This window comes from Labrus mixtus, chromosome 23, assembly GCF_963584025.1.
Source record: "Labrus mixtus chromosome 23, fLabMix1.1, whole genome shotgun sequence".
In the NCBI taxonomy this organism is placed as follows: domain Eukaryota; kingdom Metazoa; phylum Chordata; class Actinopteri; order Labriformes; family Labridae; genus Labrus; species Labrus mixtus.
The window spans coordinates 15,375,397-15,393,677 of NC_083634.1; the positions used below are offsets into that span (position 1 = coordinate 15,375,397).

The window sequence follows — 18,281 nt, forward strand, 5'->3', positions numbered from 1 at the left end:
ATCAGCATGGCATGTCGTCTGGTCTTACAGGGTGACGAGCCTTTTGTTTTTTTTTTTATTCTAGAGTGCAAGAATATTATCCTGTTATCACAATAAAAATGTGTTACCTCGATATCATGACATAAATAATTCCATGATAATGTAAAAAAAAAAAAACAGCTTTGTTGTGAGCTTAAGAATCAAATGTGGTGATGCGTGTCCGCTAAGGGCTTCCGTAGTGTTTGTTAAACAGATCTCAAAAATGATTACAAAAAAAAAAAAAATCTGAATAAACGGATGATTCAGTGTAATAATTAAGATTACTCCGTGATGAAACGGATAGCTGCAGGGCCCGTTGTGGAAGTGAAAATACTTTTTGTTACACAGTCATCACGACGCTCCACCTCCACAGGAGAGGTGAGACCAGAATAAATGTGAAAAATGAATGAATGGATCTGTGTCTATTTCAAGAGCGCAGATGGTTTGTGATGAAAGTCCCGTTAAGAGAAAAACAATGACAGCAGCAGAGGTCATACATTTTATTGTTAGGTACAACATTAAGACAATAAATTGGGCGTCTTGTGACATAATGTGAACAAAGTACACTGATCATGAACAAGCAACAAATAAGACAAATATTATTCCATCTGTACGTCATCGCTCCATCACGCCGCCCTTCCCCTGCTGATATTGCAGTTCATCTGATACTTTAGCATACACGTCTGTCACACAGAGAACAAGTCTGTGACTACATGTACCCGTGTACTCATACATAATCTATACATACAATCTATATTAACAGTAGGTTAACAAAAAGTGCTGTAAATTCATGCTACAGTGCTGTGCTAAATCAAGACTTCAAAGAACGCTTTTTTTTTTGGCCTAATAAGTAAAAAAAAAAAAGAAATGTAGGTATTATTTCTTCAACTTCTGGTAAAGCTTCTAATTTCTCTCTGGTGGCCATTTCTTTTTAAATTAAAATAACTTTCTAAGTTGGTTACCCATTTGATTTTTACGGTTGAAAAAAAGCTTAGCTCGCGTATTCGAGCTGTTAAATAAACTCCACATGATGCTACAGTTTGATGTGTAAAATCCTCGTCAACATTAATCTCACACAAGACATTCGACAAGTTAACGTCACCGACGCATTCTACTGTATCTACATTATACAGTCAAATACGAGAAAAGTACAAAAAAATAGTTTATGCTTCACAGGAGACACGTCGATAATGGTTTGAATCCTGTGACGACGGAAACGGAGTCGTTCTACAAACACGAGTTAAAACATCAGTGGTATAAAAGTCGTCCCAGACAAGACAAAACAAAACGACAACATGCCTCGTGATGAAACTCAAATCAAAGCTTCACTCAACATTTACATGAGAGAAAAGAAAATAAAGTGCCCATGGTGTGAATAAGTTAGTACGAGGAGAGGTTGTCTTTCAGTGTTTCTGACGGCAGGTGGAAGTGTCTTCAGGTGGAGTGCAGAGTTCAGCGCAGTGAGTTGGTGGTCATACAGTCGCACAGAGCCCTCCTCTCCGCCCTCAGCACCAGCATCTCCGTCTGTAATGGACAAATCAGAAAATAAAAACATGACGCCGTGAGTTCAAAAGCTTCTGTAACTTCCTCTGTAGCCTCTGAGATTCACTCGGAGAAGCCGAGTTCATCAAACATACTTAACTCTATCACCTCTGGGATTTCACTTTTGGTGTGTTTAGTTTATTCGCCTAAAGATGTGAGTACTGGGGCGCCTGTAGCCTAGTGGTTAGTACACACTCCATATATGGAGCCTTGGTCTGAATCCGACCTGTGGCTTCTTTCCAACATGTCATTCTCTTCTCCTTGAGTTCTGACTCTATCCACTGACCTATCTCTAAACGAAAGGCACAGAAAAGCCCCAAAATCAAACCTCTCCAGTCCAGGGTGTAGCCCGACTCTGTGCTAAGCGGTATAGATGATGGATGAAATAGATCACATAAATGTAGGTTTAAAAAAAAATGAAAGCCTCCAGAAAATCATTCCAGCCACCGTCATCCGACACAGCACTCTTTGTTCAAACACAAAGTCATCATCAGAGACAATTTGTTCTTTGAAGGACTCATCATCTGCTGAATCATGGGCTCATGTCACTTTGTGAAGCACGGGAGGAGCGCATTAACTCAAGCAAGCGGGAGCTTTTTTGACAACAAAACCTGATTTCTTGGCTGTCCTTCACTCACCCGGGCATCCAGGTTAAACGCCGTCTTCTTTAAGTCTTGCAGTGCCCTCTGCATGAACTCAAACGCGTGGCAGTCCACACACGGACGACCTGGAGATCAGAGGGGAAAACGTCAGCAAGTACGTAGAAACACAGAAGAAGAACATAAATGTCTCCTGAATTAATTTTTTTTTTTTTTGCCATATACCTACATTACAAGGCAGGGATGGGCAACTTTGGTCACAGCAAGGTCCACATTCATTTAATTCTCACTGCCAGAGGGCCAAATTAAACGATTACAGTCTCAAATTTAACTCGACATATACCAGTGATCAAATATTATTATGGACATATTTCTGGTTTTCATGATTTCATGGCAGATTTCATCATGTTTTCTTCTTGTTCCCAATTAATTGATGTGTAAGAATTGACCTGAGGGCCACGTTGAGGGTTGATGGGGGCCGCCAGTTGCCCACCCCTGGCCTAAGCTTAGCTAACATAAGTTGTGGTTATACCAAACCAAGCTGGGCTAGAGCAGCAAAACCCCTGAGAATAATGAATAGAGCGACGATGATCACACTGAAATGAACCGATGCTGATATCATGTTTTACAGCTCTTATGATGTACCACATATTTCTTTATGAAGATTTTTATGATGATTGTTATTTTTGGCTTTTCCTGAAAGGTTTTCTGTTCCATTATTTGGACATGCCTGTGATATACCTCGACATCTGTGGTCGGGTTTTGGCAAGTAGAACCGTTTGTGAACCAATCCAATTCAAAAGCCATTAAAAAAAAAAAAGTTGATTTGCGCCACTAAAAATCATTTCCACTTCTTCTGATCAGCAGGTTACTGTGCTGCCACCATGGATGTACACTGATTATTTTAAAGCAGCGAAGAAGTGGTATCAGGATTTTTTTTCATGTGATGGTCATACGTAAAAGTTTGTAAAATGTCAGCAATTTAGCAATATTTCAGGATAGGAAAATCCCCTCAGTAAAATAAAATGATCCATAAACAAAGCTGTCTTGTTATGTAGAACTAGGTTTAAAAAAAGGATGATTTTTTAAATTCCTTTTTCTATGTAAAAGGTCTCTGCCAGGGGTCTCCAACAGGTAGCTCGGGGGCAGGTTTTTAGTAGCTCACCTATAGGTTGAGCGACTGTGTTAAAAAATATATATAAAAAATAGGAAATTTAAATGCACCTCTTTCTTGGACATTGATGTGAATTTTCAGCAACATAGCTCAGCATGTGGCACAGTAAGAAGAGTAAAATATTCATGTTTTTTTCTTGGACCTTGATGTGAATTGAATATTATTGATGAGCATCGGCTTATTGCAGTTTCACACGTGTACAAACAAACAGCAGCTTAACTCAGCTGATGTGTGCTGTGATGTAAATAAAATGCGAGCGATTTGATGCAAGTAGCTCTCAGATGAAGAAAGGTTGGAGACCCCTGGTCTATAAAAAGGTAGGCCTAAGTATCAGACTCAGTATACCTGGGAGATTAAACATGTCCAGCCTTAATAATGATATGTTTTACTACATGCACAACAAACCCCTGCTATATGCCTTTAAACCAATACAGCTTTGCACCTGGTAGGAATGATAAAGCGAGTCTTATAAATAGCAGTGAACATCTTCATGCTGTGATTTATATTCAGACTATTCCCACTGAGAAACCTCTGAGGGACCTGCTGTCATGTGACCTCAAGGCGCATCACTGTGGCACATATATTTACCATCCTCTTTCAAATATTATAGCCTAAATCCTGACAGTAAACAAAGACAAATCTAATAAATGAATCTTGTATTTAAATGCACATACTTTCGGCAGGGATGACGGTCCCTGTCTCCTGATCCGCATCTGCTGCACCGAGACTGAGAAGCTGGAGCGCCAGCAGGAGCACCGCTGTCTGCACATATCCACTAGCTGCCATAATGATGCTGTGTTCAATTATCACTACCTTTCAGATAGGAAATACAAATGACAGACAACACAAATACAACAACAACAGCGTTAAAAATGTCCTGCACCACCGTCAGGGAATAAAAAATAACAACATCTGATAGGCTTTGTGTTTAAAATATTCCCTGTTTTCATCGAGGAATTGGTTTTGTATTTCACATCGCAGCCTGCAGTTAAAAAGTAAAGCTCAATTAACAAACTGAATGTTAACCAACCGTGAATCAATCGATGATATGATGCTCAACACCAGATCAGCGCAAGATGCCCACCGAGGATTGTTTTATGTAGACTAAAGGACTGCGCATGCGTGAAAGCTCATCTTTGGGGACCAGAATCAAGACTTCCGGTGGCAAATTCGAAATGAATATATTAAAAAGGAACAGATTGCATGTATTTCATAAATATAAACAGAAATGGTTTTAATCATTTGGTGTTAGACATCGGCTATTTAAAACATTATTCACGTGCTTTACTTTATTTATTTACACATTTACATTTTCTGCCACTCTACAACATTTGAAAATGATAACACATGATAAACTCTTAAACACTAGATAATATAATTTTTATAATCTAAATATTTTAATTAATAATTATTTTTTTAAGTATGCTTATATTGCGGACTTAAGAATCTATTTAAAGTTTTAAAAATGGTAAAATAAATAAAATAGTTTCAAAATATAAACCAGAGAAGAGCATGTAGACTAAAGCCATGCCAGATCCTTCATACAAATCAGGAGGCAAGAAAACTAACAAGAAGAGGGAGCAGGCTACATGGCATTTGACCCAAACAATAACATATCCTAAATGTATTGTTTCTCCCTTTATTTAACTGATGTACATGTGTTTGATTTTTAACTTCTTGTTATTTTTTAATAATTATATTCCTGTTTTCTTGAGCTGTTGTAACAAAAATAAATTCCCCCTTGGGGGATCAATAAAGTTTATCTTTATCTTAGAATAGAATAATTGTTTCTTGCCATTTGCACAGGTACAGGACAGTACAGGTACATTGGAATTCTTGTGCGTTTCTCCCTGAGTCAGCTTCTACAAAAAAAAGTTAAAATTATATATAAAATAGAATAGCATTGTAAGAAAAAAAGAGTAGGAAAGTACAAAACACTGTAACACTGTACAATGAAATGAAAATATAAATATGTTTTCTTGTCTCTAACTTTCTACATCTCTTATTGCACCTGAGGTTATTGCACACATATTTTTCACATTATATAATTGCACTGTTTTTTGTTTTTAAGGTTAATATTGCACACTTGTATTGCACTGTGAGGTGGTCAGCTGTCCATTTAGTCTGTGAGGTGTTATCTTTATCTTTATAACATAGGTAATGCTTGTAAGGTAAAGTCACTGTAGAATAATTGCAGATATTACAATTTTGTCATTTCCATTAAATCTTGTCATGTTATTAGATTTCAGTCGTACCACGCTGGACAATTTCAATGTAAGTGTTTTATTTCTGTTTCTTGTAGGCTACTTCTCATCAGATTACAACCTACTGCATCATAGGATAGGATAATACTTTATTGATCCCCAGAGGGGAAATTTGGGCGTTGCAGCAGCACAGACAAGTAAGCTCAAAATACAAAATACACATTAAACAGAATAGATAAGATAAATAAAAATAAAAACAGGGGGTATATACAAGTACAAAATGAATGATTAAGTTAACTATGCAGGGAATTGAGACAGTATTTGCAGATAATGGCAAGTTAAAGTGACAAGTGATGATTAAAGTGACTTGGTATGATAAAATAGCAGCAAGTAATATAAACAGCAGAGAAGAGAGGCAGTGTTGTACCACAGTAATACAGAGTGCAGTTATATAATATAATGTAGTATAATATAATATAATATATAATAATACATATAATATAATCATATTAAACTGTCTTATTATATGTTTTTTGTCCAGTTAGTTCTGCTCCAGTTGAATATTAATGTGTCATTTATAGTATGTTTATCAGGGGGGTCTGAAAGGGGATTTCATTCATTTAAAATAAAATATAATCCTTTTCAAATATAGGATACATTTATGAGGGAATATACACCATTTGAGCTTTATTACCAAAATATATTTTAAAAAATGGATAAGATATTTCAGGTGAAAAACATCATGTTTCGTCTTTTACATTTGTATTATATTATATTATTATATTTGTATTATTATTATTATTATATTATATTTGTATTATATTATTATATTATATTATTATTATATTATATTTTTATTATTATTATTATATTATATTACATTTGTATTATATTATTATATTATATTGTATTATATTATTATATTATATTATATTATATTGTATTATATTATATTATATTATTATATTAAATTATATTATATTTGTATTATATTATATTATTATATTATATTATATTATATTATATTATAATATTATATTATATTACATTTGTATTATATTATTATATTATATTTGTATTATATTATATTATATTATTATATTATATTACATTTATATTATATTATTATATTATATTTGTATTATTATTTGTATTTATCAGCTGTTAAATAAATGCCGCCGTCCCTGGTGTGGGCGGGGTCCTGACTATTTTCTTAGGTAGCCTGTTAAAATGCCCGAACTCAAAACACTTCTTTTTCCAAGATGGCGTCGATGAAGGACAGCGACACCGGCCTGTGGCTTCACAACAAACTGGGATCAACGGACGAGCTCTGGACGCCTCCGAGCATCGCCTCTCTGCTCACGGTGTCGGTAATCGACAACATACGGCTGTGCTTTTCGAGTCTGTCGCCGCCGGTGAAGCTGAAGCTGCTGCTCGGGATGCTGCATCTCCCCCGGCGGACCGTGGACGAGGTGCGTTAGCTGGCTGTTAGCCTGACAGCTTTACTTTACCTATAAACTCAGAAACACCGCCAAGAAAAGACGCTGAATCTCATGCATTCTGCACCAAACTGAAAACACAATCCGCATGTGTGTGTTCCGCACAGCTGGAGATGTTTTTAAAAGATGTTTTCAGACTGTTTATCTGGCATTAGCTTCGCTGTCTCCAACCAGGCTAGAGGGTCACATTAGCCTGGCTGAGCCCGCACAGACAGACATGATGGTGGGATGGGCATGAGGGAGCTAGCAGAGAGCTGGAGGGCGGTACCAGCGCATCACTACTCTGTGACACACACACACATAACAACAGATTTATTACATATTTAAACTCATCCTGTGAGTAATCTTTATTCTTTCGTGTATCAGATGGAAATCTCTGTGCAACAGGTGCAGGACAAAGCAGAGAGCAAAATGTAAACAAACATGCAAAGGTGCAAATTAAATGTGCACAATAACCAAATTCAGTGTCCTTAAAATGATTTCACATTCAAGATAAGATAAGATATACTTTATAAGATAAATAAGATATGATATACTTTATTCATCCCAGCAGGGAAATTTAGGTCTTCCAGCAGCCAACACACAACACAACACATATATACATACACACAACACATATATATATACACACAACACAACACATATATACATACACACAACACAACACATATATACATACACACAACACAACACATATATACATACAAACACACAACACATATATACATACATACACACACACAACACAACATATATATACATACAAACACACAACACATATATACATACAAACACACAACACATATATACATACAAACACACAACACAACACATATATACATACACACAACACAACACATATATACATACAAACACACAACACAACACATATATACATACATACACACAACACAACATATATAGACATACAAACACACAACACATATATACATACAAACACACAACACATATATACATACAAACACACAACACATATATACATACAAACACACAACACAACACATATATACATACACACAACACAACACATATATACATACATACACACAACACAACACATATATACATACAAACAACACAACACATATATACATACACACAACACAACACATATATACATACACACAACACAACACATATATACATACACACAACACAACACATATATACATACAAACACACAACACAACACATATATACATACATACACACAACACAACATATATATACATACAAACACACAACACATATATACATACAAACACACAACACATATATACATACACACAACACAACACATATATACATACAAACACACAACACAACACATATATACATACATACACACAACACAACATATATATACATACAAACACACAACACAACACATATATACATACAAACACACAACACATATATATATACACACAACACAACACATATATACATACACACAACACAACACATATATACATACACACAACACAACACATATATACATACAAACACACAACACAACACATATATACATACATACACACAACACAACATATATATACATACAAACACACAACACATATATACATACAAACACACAACACATATATACATACAAACACACAACACAACACATATATACATACAAACACACAACACATATATACATACAAACACACAACACAACACATATATACATACAAACACACAACACATATATACATACAAACACACAACACATATATACATACAAACACACAACACATATATACATACAAACACACATCACATATATACATACACACAACACAACACATATATACATACAAACACACAACACATATACATACAAACACACAACACATATATACATACAAACACACAACACATATATACATACAAACACACAACACATATATACATACAAACACACAACACAACACATATATACATACAAACACACAACACAACACATATATACATACAAACACACAACACATATATACATACAAACACACAACACAACACATATATACATACAAACACACAACACATATATACATACAAACACACAACACATATATACATACAAACACACAACACATATATACATACAAACACACAACACAACACATATATACATACAAACACACAACACAACACATATATACATACACACAACACAACACATATATACAAACACACAACACATATATACATACAAACACACAACACAACACATATATACATACAAACACACAACACAACATATATATACATACAAACAACACAACACAACATATATATACATACAAACACACAACACAACACATATATACATACAAACACACAACACAACACATATATACATACACACAACACAACACATATATACAAACACACAACACATATATACATACAAACACACAACACAACACATATATACATACAAACACACAACACAACACATATATACATACAAACACACAACACAACACATATATACAAACACACAACACAACACATATATACATACAAACACACAACACAACACATATATACATACAAACACACAACACAACACATATATACATACAAACACACAACACATATATACATACAAACACACAACACATATATACATACAAACACACAACACATATATACATACAAACACACAACACATATATACATACAAACACACAACACAACACATATATACATACAAACACACAACACAACACATATATACATACAAACACACAACACAACATATATATACATACAAACACACAACACAACATATATATACATACAAACACACAACACAACATATATATACATACAAACACACAACACAACACATATATACATACAAACACACAACACATATATACATACAAACACACAACACAACACATATATACATACAAACACACAACACAACATATATATACATACAAACACACAACACAACATATATATACATACAAACACACAACACATATATACATACAAACACACAACACATATATACATACAAACACACAACACAACACATATATACATACAAACACACAACACATATATACATACAAACACACAACACATATATACATACAAACACACAACACAACACATATATACATACAAACACACAACACATATATACATACAAACACACAACACAACACATATATACATACAAACACATATATACATACAAACACACAACATATATATACATACAAACACACAACACATATATACATACAAACACACAACATATATATACATACAAACACACAACACATATATACATACAAACACACAACACATATATACATACAAACACACAACACAACACATATATACATACAAACACACAACACATATATACATACAAACACACAACACATATATACATACAAACACACAACACAACACATATATACATACAAACACACAACACATATATACATACAAACACACAACACATATATACATACAAACACACAACACAACACATATATACATACAAACACACAACACATATATACAAACAAACACACAACACATATATACATACAAACACACAACACAACACATATATACATACAAACACATATATACATACAAACACACAACACAACACATATATACATACAAACACATATATACATACAAACACACAACACAACACATATATACATACAAACACACAACACATATATACATACAAACACACAACACATATATACATACAAACACACAACACATATATACATACAAACACACAACACATATATACATACAAACACATATATACATACAAACACACAACACATATATACATACAAACACATATATACATACAAACACACAACACATATATACATACAAACACACAACACATATATACATACAAACACATATATACATACAAACACATATATACATACAAACACACAACACATATATACATACAAACACACAACACATATATACATACAAACACATATATACATAGAAACACATATATACATACAAACACACAACACATATATACATACAAACACATATATACATACAAACACACAACACAACACATATATACATACAAACACACAACACATATATACATACAAACACACAACACATATATACAAACACACAACACAACACATATATACAAACACACAACACAACACATATATACATACAAACACACAACACATATATACATACAAACACACAACACAACACATATATACATACAAACACATATATACATACAAACACACAACACATATATACATACAAACACATATATACATACAAACACACAACACATATATACATACAAACACACAACATATATATACATACAAACACACAACACAACACATATATACATACAAACACACAACACATATATACATACAAACACATATATACATACAAACACACAACACATATATACATACAAACACATATATACATACAAACACACAACACATATATACATACAAACACACAACACATATATACATACAAACACATATATACATACAAACACACAACACAACATATATATACATACAAACACACAACACAACACATATATACATACAAACACACAACACAACACACTTGTTTCTATTTCTTTTCCTGCTCTTACCTTCTTCTGTTATCTTTTTATTTATTTTTTTCAGCTCTTTTAGTTTCTTACATCTTTTTAAATCTTTGGTTCTTCTTGGTCTCAGCTCGTGTTGTTGGGTTCTTGTGTTGCCTGGGTTCTTATGAAGGTTCTTGTGATGGTCGGGTTATATATGTCTGTTGGGTATCGTGCACTTTGGGTTTTTTCTGGTGAATTGTATTTAATTATTTTTAGTATTTTGCATTTGTTATGTTCTTGCTGTTTTTTATGTTCTTCTGTGTTTGGTTTAGTTTGCTTTGTTCTTGATTTTGCTGTTTGTCAAAGCATTTTGTAAACCTGTGTTTTTAAAAGGTGCTATAGAAATAAAGTTATTATTATTATTATTATTATCATATCCCACCCACCTATTTTTAAATTTAGTTTCAAATCTAAAAAAAATACACAGTGATAAAGTGGTGATCACAGAGGTAAGCAGGTTTACAACAAGATGCAAATGTGTTTCCAAAACGAACACAAAAAACAGTTTGCAGGTAGTGATGGTAAATATAATGATGTGGATTGTAAATCTGAAATTGCAGTTTTAAGAGTTAAACACCATTGTTAAAAGTTTACTATCACCTTTGTTAGTTGAATTTATTCAAGAAAGTAAAAAAAAAAAAAGAGGTTAAAAAAAAATCAAAAAACTTTAAATTAAATGTTAAGACCTTCAGATATTGATTCAGTATAGATCTGTACATAGTTAACTTTCCCTCAAAGGTTGCCACTATTATTATGAATGTAAATGCTTGTATTTAAGTTAGATTAATGTATCTTTTCTCAGCATTAAAAAGCCTTTAGTGCATGTTTTTAACAGTCAGCAGGTAGCTCTTTTGTACTTCTTCAGTCAGTACTAAAGAAGTGTTCAAACCTGACTTATCTCAGTGGTACCTGGGTAGTTTTGTTTTATCAAATGAATCCTGTTAATTTAAATGTTGAGTGTTTTATTATTTTATTTCTGTTGGACCTAATAAGCAAACCAAAAACAGCATCCTGTTTGGTTTAGTTTTTCTTTAGTATATGTTTTCTGTTCTTCAGTCCATCCTTTGTTTGTAAAGTGTTTCACTGATGTAATCTTCTCTCTCACCAGATGAAAGAGGCCCTGTCAGAGATAATCCAGCTGGCGACGGTGGATTCAGAGCCCTGGGTGCTGATGGTCGCAGACATCCTCAAGTCTTTCCCAGAGACCGGCTCTCTCAATCTGGACTTGGAGGAGCAGAATCCGAATGTGCAGGATATCCTGGGAGAGCTCAGAGAGAAAGGTGAGAAGTTTGTTAGAGTGCTTCTTAAAGCTCCTGGGAGGAGTTTGTAACGGGTTATAAAACAGACTGATGTTAATACTGAAGCCTCCATGTGATCCTCAAAAGAAAACAAATCAATCAATAAAAAGATTCATTATCTCTATATAGTTCTTTCCACTTGTTACACCTGCTGCAGGGAAGGTGTCAGACGAGTCAACGATCAGCAAGCTTCCTGAAACAACGTTTTTACAGTTTGATGAATTGTGAGATGCACATTAGCGGTTTCTAAAAGAGAAGGATGCATGTACAGGACAAAATCAGCAAAGAGATGAAGGGTCCTACTTTGTCCACAGCGAGTGCTAAAATCAAGAGCTTTACATTCATTTAGTTGTCATGACTTTGTGAACGATGACTTATTATGAGAAACATGCTTAGTTAATTTACGGTCAACATGAAGTGAAGACAAAGATTAAAAGATGTGTACAATCCATGCAGAGGATCTGCTACTTGTTGATCACTCAGAAGTCAAATACCTCGATGCTTGACTGATTTTTAAGTTTCATTTGTAGTTTCACTCAGCCAGCTGTTGAAATGTTCAAACTGCTGCTCACACTAGGGCTGGGTATTTCCCACAACCCCACGATACATATCACAATACAGAGGCTACAATACATATCATGATGTACGTTGAGTTTCACTACAGCAGCTGTTCTTTATTATTAAGACTAACAGCAGAGGTGTGAGGATCCTACAACTTAAAACATTTCAGTTCAGCTCCTCAGAGATCCTCGAAATATATTCAAATATTTGAATCCCAGAGCCGTGGCTAAGGTGTTCTTGTGAACTGCACCATAGGTCAATGTCTGTCAAAACTGTTATCACAGCTCTGCAGTCATATCGATTCTGTAACATCTGCATCCATACATGTTTCCATCACAATTAGTTTCCTAGTTGTGATGGGAAATGTATTGACCCATCTTTAGAAACACAGAGTAATGTGTTTTCCTTTTCAAAGCAACTAACTGATGCCCAAAGCTGGTTCATGGATTTGAAACCAAAGAGAGAATGTTATTATTTTGCCAGCCAGTTTTCGACTTTCCAGACACTTTGTGGTGAGTCAGGGTGCTCAACAGACGGAGATGTTTGAAGTGTCTGTCCTGAGGTGAACTGCTGTTTAATCTCTCCCTCCTCTCCTGCACAGTGGGCGAGTGCGAGGCGTCTGCCATGCTTCCTCTGGAGTGCATGTACCTGAACAAGAGTGCGTTAACCACCCTGGTGGGACCCCTAACACCCCCCGTCAAACATTTCCAGCTGAAGAGAAAGCCCAAGAGTGCCACCCTCAGAGCAGAGCTGCTACAGAAGTGTAAGTCATTTTCAGCTTCAAAGTGCTGTTGGGGGGGTGGAATGCAATACTTCAACTTTTTCTAAAATGTATTCGTTTGTTGTTTTTATTTTCCAGCTACAGAGACAGCCCAACAGCTGAAGAAGACGGCTGGAGTGCCTTTTCACGCCAAAGGGAGAGGATTGGTCAAAAAGATCGACACAACTAGTGAGTCAAAGACCATTGAATCCACCCACAAGTTTGACATTTCAGGGTTAAAAAAAACGTATTTTCACCACCAGGTTATTGTTTTGAAAAACACATAAGTTCTGTAAAAGTTACCCACCCTAACACTCATTTTTATCTTTCAAAAAGTCGACATAATCACTTATTCCTAATATAGATCTTCCAATATTTTACTTACATCAATGTTTTCATCACAGCTCCTCTCAAGGGGATTCCCAAAGCCCCGTTCCGCAGCCCCACTGCCCCAAGTATGTTCAGCCCTCCCAGTAACCGCACACCCATCGCCCCTGCACGGACGCCCCTGCGCAAGGAGAGGGGGGTCAAGGTAAAGTTTGATTTCCAGGAGCTTAATCCTGCTGAAGCTTTTTTTTGCATCATTTTGATTTCTGTCTCATTTGCTGCATTCATGTTTTCTTCCAGGACTATTTCACTGTTGTTCTTGCATAATTGATTGGGTTGTTTTTTTCCTCGTGTGCAGCTGTTAGATATTTCGGAGCTGGACATGGTCGGAGCCGGCAGAGAAGCTAAGAGGAGAAGAAAGACTCTGGGTAATTATATCGGCCGGCCCAAGTTTTAAAGCTTCTGCATCTTAATTGATCCGTCCAGAGACATTAGTGAGTTTTAATTTGACGCTTCTTTTCTTCTTCTTTTTTCTGCTGTAGAATCCGAGGCGGGAGAAAAAGCAGCCAAAGAAGAAGCCGTGGTGGAAAATACGACACCCGACTACGCCGCTGGCCTCGTGTCTGCACAGGTACTGGACTCAGCATCCCTCAGGTCTTGATTTTCCTGTTTTGTATCATATTACCCCCCTCTCTTAAATGTATCTTTGTCATAACTTTTCAGAAACTGGGGGCGTTGAACGAGAACCCTCTTCCATCGACCAGCTACTTACCGGCCACACCCAGCATGGTCCCCTCCTCCTCTTACATTCCCAGCTCAGAGGCTCAGCCAGGTTAGCGCCACACTGAGCTTCAATGCTCTAGTTTGATGACATAATCAGCAGCTTCCCACTCATGTGTTTTATTTCATGTCCTCCTCTAAAGCAAATGCAGGTGGTTCGGGACGGGACACTCTGCAGTCGACTCGCCAACCTGAGGAGTCGGCAACAGCGGGCGCAGGCGCCAACGCAACCTTACCGGGCCAGTACAAGCAGAGGACGCCGATGTACAACGCCGGCAACACGGCCAATCCCGCGACCCCCACGTCCCCGAGCACGCCGGCCTCCACGCCCGCCAACAACGGGCCCCCGGCGGCTGCAACAGCCAGCCAGCCGGAGACCCCCACCCAGCCTCCCAGCACACCTCAGACCCCGACCCCGACACCGGCCCCCACGCCTCCACAGCCACAGCCCAAAAAGAACCTGTCACTCACGGTAAGTCGGAGAGAGAGAGAGAGAGAGAGAGAGCGACGGCGTAGGTAGTCAGTCGTCGTCAGATTCCGGTGTTTGTGATCAGGCTCAAATGTCTGCTGTGTTGTGTCTCTTCTCAGAGAGACCAGATGTACGCCGCCCAGGAGATGTTCAAGACGGCCAACAAGGTCACCAGGCCGGAGAAGGCTCTCATCCTGGGTTTCATGGCTGGATCCAGAGGTACACGAGTTATCTTAATGTATCATGAACATCCATACAGAATAAAGAGCATACGTCCTCAAACTGGAATAACATATAGATAATCTGCAGAGGTGTAAATGTCCTCGTTTAGATTTACTGTAACTGCTGTCAAGGACTTAGATCATCTTTTTCTTTTTCATCAACGATTTAAAAACAGGAGCTAGCCTGATGTTTCCTAATGTTTCCCCTTTTTTTTTAACATCCAGTAACAACCAGTCTGCCTTCCCCTTGTGTGTTTCCGCAGAGAACCCGTGCCCGGAGCAGGGGGACATCATCCAGATCAAGCTGAGCGAGCACACGGAGGTGCTGCCCAAAGCCGACGGCACCGGCAGCACCACGATGCTGGTGGACACAGTGTTCGAAATGAACTACTCCACAGGACAGTGGACCCGCCTCAAGAAATACAAACCCATCACCAACACCTCCTGAGATGTTTGTTCCTCAAAAAAAATCCCACGCTAAGATTTCATACCCACGTCAACAACAACAACAACAAAAAAACATGTTTACACACAAGTATTTGCATACACATTTGGGCCAAACGGAGCACTGGGCAGGTGGAAGATCGTCAAGGAGAGAAAGGTTCTCCCTTTTCCTGCACCGCCAAAACGCAGGACTCTGAAGAATATTTCTGTACTTTCTTTTTGGTTGTTTCCCTTTTTTTTTTATTGTTTCCGTTTTTAAGTCACCTCCGATGCTTGTCTGATGCCGCAGTCAGGAGGAGAGAGAGAGAGAGTCTGAGCGAGCAGAGGAGTTCTTCTCACGGCGGTGGCACCTTCTTAACATTTGTACTCTGGCATACGAGCATGCCGCGTGTCCAGAGAGAAGGAGAGACAGGCCGTCTGTATTTTTCTGTATGAATGTGACGTTCAAAGCTTCTGTTCAGCCTTCAGAGCGGAGTCTTCATGTGATGAAACGAGAGAGAGAGAGAGAAAAAAGAACTTGTGACGGTCGACATAGAGGTGACCGAAGCGAGCGCTGAATATTTCTGTACAGTACTGTTCAGAGTGTTCTGGTAGGTGTTTCATACCTTTTCATCCTTTTCAAAAGAAGGGAAGAAAATAAAGTGACGACAGACTCCAGGGGGTGTTTCTAATCCTTCTTACTCACTTTTTTTTAAAAGGTTTTTAAATTACTTAGGATTTCCTTTTGGAGCGCCTGAAGTAATCCCTGCAAACGTTTACACCTCTGTTTACTTCACATGCTAACTGATGTATCTGGGATGGTTACTTAAAGGCAGGGTTGGTACTTTTTTTTTGAAAACTGGAATGATTTTGAAAGTTGCATTCCCTCAGTACTTCTTCAGCACCCTCCTCTCTGTGCTCCCTCAAAAGCCACGCCCCTCACGTACACATACGAGCGCCATTGCTCTAGAAGCGGACCTCGGCTCATCGCTTGCATTGTGTAGAAACTACATCGTCTTATTTCTCATTCAGCGGTAAGTAAACTCGCAGTATAAACTCCGACATCAGTGTGGGCTAGTGCACACAAGGGGTAGAGAGCGAGCAGGGAGGCGTGTGATTGGTTCATCTGATTGGTACTTCGTGGCAGACATTGGTCGAAGTTTTTACAGACTTACAAACTGCTACAGGTGACGAGTTTTCTTCTTGGTTCCTTTTTCAGAGCGCATGAGTTATTGATTTCTGTCAGGACCTGAAGACAATTTCAACCAAAATCTTAAAAAGAGTATGTGGAGAAAGTTACCAATCCTGCCTTTAAATCTCCATGTATCAACAGGATGGGATGTGTTTCAGCATGATTTCAGCACATAGGCCCAAAAGTGATTTAACTGAGGCCTTAAGTTGAATTCCAATTTCTGAACTTTACCATCAAGTAAAGTGAAAGCGAAACACGCAATGTATAAAGTGAAATCCCTCACATAAAAAGTGAATCTCAAACATGACCCCTGATGATGAAAAAGACCACCTGTGCATTCTCAACAAATAACGTTTAGAATAGTTTCTGAGCTTTAAGGTGGGTGGTAGTTTGACTTCCTTCACTGTGTTGTGTCTTCACCTTGAGCTAAACCTCCTCTAGCTGTACACACCTCCAATTGGTATCAATTGTTTACCTAAAAATAAAACGGCATATTCCCAAATAGAATATGTGACAAA

General features: G+C 36.9%; 2 protein-coding genes across 3 annotated transcripts; one reads left to right on the top strand and one right to left on the bottom strand.

The window, feature by feature from the left end:
* Positions 1-504: 504 nt before the first annotated feature.
* nicol1 (NELL2 interacting cell ontogeny regulator 1) lies at positions 505-4,479 on the bottom strand. Of its 2 annotated transcripts, none has more exons than XM_061031522.1 (4): positions 4,364-4,479; positions 4,008-4,146; positions 2,199-2,287; positions 505-1,542 (listed from the first exon to the last, which is right to left on the bottom strand). In XM_061031522.1, exons 2-4 carry the CDS (start codon positions 4,117-4,119, stop codon positions 1,471-1,473), a joined length of 273 nt encoding a protein of 90 aa, XP_060887505.1. In that variant the 5' UTR covers positions 4,120-4,146; positions 4,364-4,479; the 3' UTR covers positions 505-1,470. The 2 variants fall into 2 exon arrangements, with proteins under 2 accessions (XP_060887505.1, XP_060887506.1); XM_061031523.1 differs by having other exon boundaries at positions 4,008-4,142; positions 4,364-4,453.
* Positions 4,480-6,770: 2,291 nt separating this feature from the next.
* On the top strand, positions 6,771-17,249 carry nelfa (negative elongation factor complex member A). The gene is made up of 11 exons (XM_061032091.1): positions 6,771-7,009; positions 12,841-13,012; positions 14,193-14,354; positions 14,451-14,540; positions 14,756-14,883; positions 15,037-15,106; positions 15,221-15,309; positions 15,402-15,510; positions 15,602-15,930; positions 16,047-16,146; positions 16,412-17,249. The coding sequence occupies exons 1-11, from the start codon at positions 6,800-6,802 to the stop codon at positions 16,594-16,596; spliced, it is 1,644 nt and encodes a 547-aa protein (XP_060888074.1). The 5' UTR covers positions 6,771-6,799; the 3' UTR covers positions 16,597-17,249.
* The last annotated feature ends 1,032 nt before the right edge of the window (positions 17,250-18,281 follow it).